This window comes from Tarenaya hassleriana, unplaced genomic scaffold (genome assembly GCF_000463585.1).
Source record: "Tarenaya hassleriana unplaced genomic scaffold, ASM46358v1 Cleome19, whole genome shotgun sequence".
In the NCBI taxonomy this organism is placed as follows: Eukaryota; Viridiplantae; Streptophyta; class Magnoliopsida; order Brassicales; family Cleomaceae; genus Tarenaya; species Tarenaya hassleriana.
This window is the reverse complement of record NW_010965304.1, coordinates 548,581-557,820: the sequence shown is the minus strand read 5'-3', so window position 1 is coordinate 557,820 and position 9,240 is coordinate 548,581. Positions and strand designations below refer to the sequence as shown.

General features: G+C 40.4%; 3 protein-coding genes across 7 annotated transcripts in view; 2 read left to right on the top strand and 1 right to left on the bottom strand.

Annotated features, from left to right (window-relative positions):
- The window catches only part of LOC104810832 (protein NRT1/ PTR FAMILY 2.7-like), a 3,284-nt gene extending 2,384 nt beyond the window's left edge, over positions 1 to 900 (top strand). For both annotated transcript variants that reach the window (XM_010537268.2, XM_010537267.2), the window contains one exon: positions 1 to 900. In XM_010537268.2, the coding sequence (XP_010535570.1) occupies positions 1 to 765 (765 nt within the window). In that variant the 3' untranslated portion in view covers positions 766 to 900.
- On the bottom strand, positions 882 to 7,058 carry LOC104810833. 4 transcript variants are annotated; one of them, XM_010537271.2, is made up of 12 exons: positions 6,677 to 7,058; positions 6,186 to 6,389; positions 5,826 to 6,082; positions 5,612 to 5,694; positions 5,330 to 5,493; positions 5,074 to 5,210; positions 4,682 to 4,951; positions 2,423 to 4,575; positions 2,209 to 2,317; positions 1,988 to 2,068; positions 1,535 to 1,624; positions 882 to 955 (listed from the first exon to the last, which is right to left on the bottom strand). In XM_010537271.2, the coding sequence occupies exons 1-11, from the start codon at positions 6,894 to 6,896 to the stop codon at positions 1,541 to 1,543; spliced, it is 3,762 nt and encodes a 1,253-aa protein (XP_010535573.1). In that variant the 5' UTR covers positions 6,897 to 7,058; the 3' UTR covers positions 882 to 955; positions 1,535 to 1,540. The 4 variants fall into 4 exon arrangements, with proteins under 4 accessions (XP_010535573.1, XP_010535572.1, XP_010535571.1 ...); XM_010537270.2 differs by lacking the exon at positions 882 to 955 and adding an exon at positions 968 to 1,364; XM_010537269.2 differs by lacking the exon at positions 882 to 955 and having other exon boundaries at positions 968 to 1,624.
- Positions 7,059 to 7,895: 837 nt separating this feature from the next.
- On the top strand, positions 7,896 to 8,643 carry LOC109116586. Its single transcript, XM_019202266.1, has one exon. It carries the CDS (start codon positions 8,263 to 8,265, stop codon positions 8,491 to 8,493), a length of 231 nt encoding a protein of 76 aa, XP_019057811.1. The 5' UTR covers positions 7,896 to 8,262; the 3' UTR covers positions 8,494 to 8,643.
- Positions 8,644 to 9,240: the final 597 nt, after the last annotated feature.

Genomic DNA, 9,240 nt, shown 5'->3' with positions numbered 1-9,240 from the left:
GTTCAGCAAGTTGAAGATTTCAAAGATGTTGTCCGAGTTCTGCCTCTATGGTCGGCCTCCATATTACTAAGCACACCCATCGCGGTGCTAATAAGCTTAACGGTCCTCCAAGCTCTGGTCATGGACCGCCAACTTGGACCACATTTCAAAATCCCGGCTGGATCTCTCCAAGTCATAATACTGATCTCCACATGTGTCTTTCTCATACTGAACAACTGGTTTCTCTATCCCTTGTACCAGAAACTAACCCGTAAGCCCTTGACACTACTTCAGCGAATTGGGATAGGCCATGTCCTGAACATCTTAAGCATGGCGGTCTCTGCCATCGTTGAGGCAAAGAGACTGAAAATATTACAAAACCATCATGTGATCGGGTCATCAGTTGCTCCCATGCCGGTTTTATGCTTGTTTCCTCCTCTTGTGTTAGCCGGAATATGTGAAGCCTTTTCCTTTCCTGCAAATGTAGCCCTTTGCTACCAAGAATTCCCCGAATCACTGAAGAGCACTGCAACATCAATGACTTCAGTGGTCATTGGGATATCCTTCTACGTTAGTACTGCTCTTATAGATTTGATACAGAGGACAACTTCATGGTTACCAGACGACATAAACCACGGGAGAGTGGATAATGTTTACTGGGTTTTGGTCATCATTAGTGTTGTCAATCTCTGCTATTTTCTGGTCTGTGCCTGGTTTTTCAGATACAAAAACCTCGGAGATGACAATGGACAGGATGATGTCTCTGCTTCTACTAATTTCTCATGAAGATCTTCCATCTGAGGACACCACAATGTTTCAGCATGTATAATGTAATATGTTATAGATCAGACTCCAAGATCTTGTACTGGCCGATATAACTGTACTTGTTATATTACATTTGTTGAAACTCATATTCATGTTTCTGTCGCATCAAACCCTGACATGAATAAAAGAACTCTGCATTTGGTGCACCTGACTGAAAACAGAGAAAGTTTTGGAACACTAAAAATAATTGACATGAACATAGACACAAGTTCACTGTCAGAATCACCATAAACATGAAAACGGCACTGCAACATCGAAATCATGGTAGAAAGTTAGACAAATTCATTTACTTGGATATATAAGAAATGTGAGGTTAAATGTCTAGATTGATATGTGGAGGACCAAGTAGACTCAAAAATAAAAAATGGAGACTTTGGATTAAGAACAGAGAGAAAGGATAGATATTTCATGACAAATATATATTTGAGGTTATGAACTGACAATGTGAGTTTACTGCAATTATCTGAAAAATATGTCTTTCTGAGTAATCGACCAAATGGATAAGTACTATACTGACTATGATACATCACCGAACAAATTTTCCCGCTGAAGAAACTTAACTGCAGACAAGACAACACATTTGAAGGAACAAACCATATAAAGATCTGAGTGACCTTTCTGGTTATATTTATTGAAGCAGATTACAAAATGAGGTGGTATGCTTGTCAGAGTTTGTAGTGAAATTAGTTATGAATGAATATGTGCTACAGGAAAAAAGAGAGCATTAAACCTTTCGTCAATCAGAAGCCGGTGGGAGACCTTTGTTGGTGAACTTCGTGCAGTCAAATGGTCCTACTCCTTGATTGTTCTTCCGCTTCACCTGAAAATTACACAGAGATTGTAATTCACTAAGTCCTTTAAAGAAAATGACAATTACACAGACTTGTGGTTCAAATACTGTATTTCCATTGGTAGTTGAAGCTTTGTAAGCTAATAATTTACATACCCAACTTTTAAAACAATTGCAATTTTAGCAGTCTGTTATTGACAGAAATTCTAGCAGACCATTTACATTGGATTTGTTTTAAAAGTTTCAAAGTCTTTGGTTATTATCTTTCAAAAGCTTGATGGTTGAATTGTAGGCGTGATTGCGGCCATCGTTGTTTCTAACCTAAGCACCGTAATATTAGTTAAGCGCCAACGATATTGAGAGATTTGTAGAACGAAAGAGAGACTATTGTACCGGAGACCATGGACCAGGCTCATGAGTAGGTTTCTCAGGCGGTGAATGTTGCACAGGACCAGTTTTTAGAGTGAGAACTTCCTGCAGAAGTAATAGACAACTGTTGAGGCATAGCCCAATGGACAAAAAAAAATGTTTTTGCACAAAGGAACAATATCAAGTGGGACTGCGATTTGTCAACATGGTTTCATGCAAATACTTATGGACTAAAAAAGTTTTACCTCTCCAGCAGCTTCGATTGCAGCTAACCATTCATCGGAAAATGGAACAGCATTTGGCGGAGGCTTTACAACAAGTGGATCAGGCCTCTTCTCAAGCTTAGCATCCCTGCTGTAACAGATCTTGGTCAAGTAGAATCTTAACAAAACTTGGCACTAAACTGTTCCTGAGGAACAGAAAAAGCTTACAGGCAAGAGACTGAATCTGGTTACTTACGGTAGATTCATCTTATCCATGTCTTCAGAGGAATATGTGCTAGACTCGTTCACAATCTCAGCTCTAGGGCTGCCGCTGATTTCAGGAGCATCAGCTACATTGTTTTCTGATATTCTTGTGTCAGCATTCAGTACAGCGAACTCGTTAGGCTGCAAAAGTTCCCCAACTGGAACAGTCTCCTCCGTAGAAATTGAAGTTCCTGATTTTTCCTCCCTGGTTGCAAATGTCTCAGGGTCTGAAGAGTTACTTACAGCTCGAACTCCCTCCTCTTCATGTGACCTAAGTTCTTGGTCAGTAATCTGCACACATGACTCCTTATCGGTTCTCATCATTATCTCTGTCTTGCATTCAGCTTTTTTGACACAAGTTTTTAGCTCAACAGAACCAGAGTTTGACTCCTGCTTTGGTATGCATTCAGCCATTCTAGACAGATCAGTGCTCTTGCTTAGAAGCTCAGTATCTCCTGATATACAAGTAGGAGAACTGTTCAATTCAGTTCCAAGGGCGTTGGAAGGATCTCCCAAGGTAGAAGTAGGGGAACTCTTCAATTCAGTTCCTAATGCATTGGTTTTTTCAGACATATTGGAGGTTGTCTGGGCAGCTTCAACATCCAGAAATCTTTCCTTGAGGATTCTTGGGACAGAGAACTCAAATCTTTCCTTGAGGATTCTTGGGACAGAGAACTCATTGTGGTCAATTATGAGCTCTGTCTCAAATACAAAATCAATGCCTTTCTGCACGGAGTTAATCTCATACTGCTCGTTTGAACAGAAAACTGCTGCTTCATTCGCTTCATTTGAGGAAGAACAACCATCTGATGGCCCCAGTTGGTCAGATTGTTCAATTGGTAATCCAACCCCTTCTTCAGATTTATTTGCAATGCTGCAACAGTTGGATTGCTTATACACTTCAGCCGTTAGACTCTCAGAGAAGGGTTGATGAGATGGCTTTGGAGTCTGATCCTCAATCCTGACCTCAGGGGAGATCGGCGTTAATATATTCACTTGTTCCACATTCTTTTTAGCAACAGGAGATTCAGTAAGACACTCTATGTGCATTTTAGTGCCATCATCCTCATCAACCGTTTCATTTCTGATCATGACATCTATCTCATGATCTCCTTTCACCTCGGGGACTAGTTTGCACAATAAATGCTGATCTTCAGATTCTCTAGTTGGCTCACTGCTATATGGTAAAGTATCAGCTAAAACAGCCTTACAGTTTGCCTCTGCACTACCCTGTACTTTGTAGGTCCTGTCCAGTTGTGTCACAGCTTGACCATCATACACCAAGTCATGGTCACACTGAATAGAATCTGACACCATATTTTCTGGATGACTGTTGTAAGGAGACTTAGTAATATCCTGGGCTTCCAAAGGTCCTGAAGAAGTTAAAGCACGTTCAGCATTACCTGACTGGTTTCTTAGAGAAGACAGACCATCTACATTGCTTTCAATTGGTGTAAAGACCTCACAGGAAGCTGTGTGTACAGTACAAGAACCCGAAATCTCAAGTTGCTTTGCAACATTTTCGGTTGAATGATTGACAACTAGTATGTCTTTCTCCCCTGAAAGGCAAATACCAACTTCCTCTTCATTTCCAGGGAGTGGGAACACATTTAAAAGTTGTCTTTGTATTTCCATGGTGTCTTTGAAATTTGGATAGCGTTTCACCAGTAAAGCACTATGATTTTCTGTGGTGCAAGACTTCTTTATGTCATCCCCCAAGCCATCAGATGCTTTATCTTCTTGTTCACTATATTTGCTACATAAGGGTGATTTCTTACACGGTGCTGCATTGCCTAGAAGTGCTTTGTCAGCATTGTCTGGAATGGCACTTGGATGCTGCAGACTGTCAGTGATCTCAGTGCTAATATGATTACATGACAGCTTGAGTTCCATATCCAGAATGCTTTCTAATTCCGCTTTCATCTTTTCCTGAGAAGGTTGGGGAAGTCTAGAAGGAGCAGAAAAACCTGTAGTTGAGCCTAAACTGCGGGTGTTTCCACTCGTAGCTTTAGTGTTAACCCTGGGAACGTTTCCAGCTCCTTGAGATTTCTTAAAGGTAGGAATCGAGGAATAATTGATAGCTGAATCAGATCTTGGAAGAGCTTGGCTACTTTTTTCTAGTGGACCGTGTGATGGATACTTTGACTGCAAAAGAAAAGAATAAGTGGATAAGGATGGGAATGTCATGAACCTCAAGAATTAGTTAAGGGGCCAAAACTTAACAGACTTCATTTCTTTTCAATCAAAATACCTGACCGAAAAAGCCAATTGATGGTAATGGCATCCTTAAACCTGATGGCCTTGGCACTCGCGGAACTGCAGACTGCATATGTTCGGAGCTACTACAAGACCTCTCCGGAACAGACACAGCAATATTAGTTGAACTAGAATAATGAAAGTTTGATCCATGACCGGGCACTGGAAGAGTCGAATCTGATGTAGTCATCAGCCTGTCTGATAACTTCACAGCCACAGAATGATGTGAGTTGGATTCTGAAGCAATTTCTGGCGGTCTGGTGATCTGGAGTCCAAGAAAATATAAAAGGTTACTTCCGATTGGAAACTTCTAAAGAGCATACCATCTTTAGTTTCTTAGCATTATTTTTTCACTATATTGGCAGGCATAAGGCAGCAGATTGGTACCATGTTTCTTCTAGCTTGGTTAACTGAGGGTTGAGGAATTGATGATTTACTTGCCAGGCTAGATTTTGTGTTAATTTGAGCACTTGAGGTTTTCTTTGAGGAGCTTGTAAACCCTAAGCTCCTCTGGGAACTGCCAACTGCATCAGAAGGAAAAAATACCCCATATATAAATTAGAGATTGCTAAAAGCATTTGCAGGAAGAATAGAAAACTCTATGAGATGCAAGGTCCAAAATGGCTTGATTAATAAGACATACTTGATCGAACGGACTGAATTTGTTTCAATTTGCTAGGCGCCTGAGTATACTTTTTCACAGTATTTGTGATCTTAGGCGGATCAGATCTCATGGCAGAAACCTTAGAGACTCTCAGCTCCTTGTTTTGTGCGTTTCCCATATGTGCATTTGCAGGTCTTTTAAGGGTTCAAAGAAGTTAAGGTTAACTAGTAAAGAGAAATAAATAGAAAAGCAGAGGTGATTGCCCTAAGTTTTTCGTTTTAATAAAGTAATTTTCAAACACATGTAAGTAGACAAGGATATGATGAAACAGCATGAGGCCTTGGACAACCACTGCTTTTGGAACTGCTCCTAGCATCCTGAGCTGGAAGAAGCTTTCTTTGGGCCTGAAGTACAAATATTCAACATTTATATCAAAATGAGCATCGAAATTGTTTTGGTCACAGGAGGGAAACACTGTAAAAAGTGACCCTAATTTAGCTGCAAAGACTGAAATAAGTTCATGTTCATAGCTCACCGATGAAGATGAAAGTTTAGATGGTGATGCATTCTTCGGCAAAACACCGCCCACAACCTTCTTCCCTTTGCTCTTACTATTCACAGGCAATTCCTTAAATAAGTTTTCCTTCATTGCTCGCAGTCCTGGTGAATCACAAGAACGTTTCGAAGCTGATATGGAGTCTCTCCGCTCTTCTTGAATTGTAGGTAACATCTCCCCGCCAGTTTGGCAATCATTCCCAGTTATAATCGATAATTCAACAGAATCCAAGACACCTGGTTCACGACCATATTGAAAATCTTAGTACCAAAGAGTTAACTTCGTATAACAAAGACTAACAATTCCAGATAGCAACTTGGAGAAATCCGTAAAAGGCACCTTCTTCTGTGAAGAAAGCTGGGTCCCATGCCAAACTCTTCCGCAAGTTAAATCCAGCAGTCTTCTTCTTTCTCTTCATCTTCTGTCGCTCCACACTCAACTTGGACAATTCCAGTTTGTTCCCACTAATATTCTCCCTATCGACATTGTCTGTAACAACTGAAGGGCTCGACTTCTCCATGGTCTTGTTACCCATTACTTCCCCTGGAGAAAAGAAAAAGCAAAACAAATCAAAGGTTGCCATAAGTTGATAAACAAGTTCACCATTAAGAAAGAAACAAAATTTCCCACATTCAAGCAACTTTGCAATAAATGCGATACAATAGGAACATTTGATCCGACTAGCCAATAAGCTAAACCAGGTATATCGACACAAAGACATAACTCGAGGACCAGTGTCCGAGAACATACTTAATTTAACCCAAAAACAAGTATAATAAGGAATAAAACTCATCAAAACCTAGAACGAATCCAGAAATTGAAGACCTTACCGATTGGAGAGAGTGGAAGACGGACATGAAGGGCACGATTCGACCTAGGGATTTGGAGCGGCGAGCAATTGAAGTAACCATTTTTGCTTGCAGCGCTAGTATTAGAGAGCACCGAAACGCCTTCACTGGGGAGATTCTGTAGAAGCCAAGCGTCGTCGTCTGCTCCTCCGGCGATATCCAAGAGATCGCTCTCCAGTTCTGGTATCGCCCCCTCACTCATCGGCTTTAGGGGCAGAATTCGGGAGATCTGAACGCGGGAAATCGATCTGCTAGGGTTTCTGTTGATTTCGGTGAATCTCGATTTCAGTGGTTGGGATTTGGCCGGAGATCGTGAATGGACCGTTGGGAATTTTGAATATACTGCTCTCGCAAGCGGGACTGGAAGAAGAAGAAGACAGAGAAGACGATCGTACAACCGAGTCTGTGCAATGACAATGTTATCCCCGTTGGTTACCTCCGTAGTTGCCCCGAGAACACGTTCGAAGTGAGGTCAATAATGACAATTCACAATTTACAAAAAAGGCCAACAAACTGGGCCTGACCTGTGGGCCCAATTAATTTTTATGGGCTATAGTGTCGTATCGCTTGACCTTTTTCACTTTTTTGAAACAAATTCCAAATAAACCATTAATTACGGGAATAATAATAATTCTTATAAGTTATTATAAACAAATATGTAGCATAGTAATATACATATTTTGAAACCAAGAAAGAACAATCAGAACTAAAGCTAGGGCTTTTTTTTATTTATGGAAATTGGCACATTTGCTCAAATTTTCTTTATATATATATATATATATATATATATGTATGTATGTTTCTGACTTGGCTCGGATCTTGTCTTGTCATAAGCCCTAATTTCTAGAAGAAAACCAGTTAGAGAAAGTGACTGACATTTACGTCAAACACATAGGAAGTTGAATTTAATTACACGGTTTTCCAAAAAAGCCGGTTTATTTGGAAAATGCCTCTTTATTAAAAATTACACACAAATATGTCTAAAGATACACACGGTAACACTTTATAAATATAAACGAATAATTTGTCTGTTATTTTACAAATTTGATTCAATCTCTAACATGTGAATGAATAATTTCCTATAATTATAAATGAAACATTTATGTTTTAGTAAAGAGGCTATTCATTTGTATCCATTGGATTTATTATTCATACCTTTTTTTGGAATTGTACCTTTTTTTTAATATTTATTTATTTTTTCTATCTTAAAAAGCTTTTTCTTTTGTTTATAGATAAACACGAAGACAAAAACGCAGTATAGTCGTATATAAGATAATAAGATACGTCAACGTATACAATGGTTGCTCTGCCTCTGTATGACTCCGTCGCCTACCTATATCTCCCCTTAGCCTCCAAGTTCTTCTTACGTCAAGCCACTGAAAAATACCGAAATACCCCTGAGAGTTAGCTAGCTTGGGCACCAAGCAAAGCCCGGAGCCACTCTCCCTCCCCTATAAATACTCACTCCAATCAAGTCGCTTGGCTCAATCATCTACCTGAGAAAAATCGTCTCTTTACAAACAAAAAAAAGAAGGAAAAGTTATATAAAGTCGTTGACTTTGGGAGAAATGGAGGTTTCCTGTCCGAACAGCTCCAGGAGGGAGGAACGACCGCTTCCACCGAGAAGAGGCCGAGTCATGATCATGATCGCGCGCGATCTGGTCAGATCGAGGGCCACCATCGCTTCCACGTGTACGATCAAGGACAAGATCACCGGCGACGCCACTCTGAGCTCCTCCTCGGCCGCCGCAGATTCTCCCGGCGGTGGCTACGTCTCCGACGACAACCCTTCTCCTTGAATCCCGATCTTCTCTCTTCGTTTGTAACTTGAATCTGAAATCAGAATATAAATTATGGGTCTTTTTTCTTTCTTCTTTGGATTTGGGATGTAAATATGCAGTGTAATGTGTTAAAGAGTATGAATAGATTCTTTGTTGTTGTTGTGATCATATATTTGTTTTGTATCTCATTCGCATTTCCATCTGAAAAAAAGAAGATGCCAAAACAAGAGATGCCCATTAAAGAAACACACCCAGAAAGACGAGATGCAGTTTCACAAGTGACTTGCAAGTTCAGAGGAATGAGCACAGATGAGCAATTACCAAGTGATCAGAGCCCATGGGGGAGGAGGAAGGAAGAAGTGACTGGAGAAGCATTATTAGCTTCAGAAAGAGCAAGAACAAGCTGCTACAATTACTTGCAGATCTCTGTCTGTGTGATCTCTGTTCTTACTTCCTCAGCTCCGGCAAGAACACAGTTCACCAGAACAGGTAACTTCTCTAGTGCAACCTGTGTTCATAAGCCCATTTTTTTAGCATCAGGATGCCTCATGATACAGTCCGAATGAATGAGGGTGAACACCGGAAAACAAAACCGAAAGCTTTGATGGCAAGTGTTGGAGTACAGAACCATACCTGTCATGGCGGGTTATCGGGGTAAGAATCTAAGATTCATCAAAAGTGACCACCAACTGATAAACCCGAGCTCGACGCTCAGTTTACCACACAAAGAAGATCCACAAGAATGTAGATACAGATTTTCTGAAT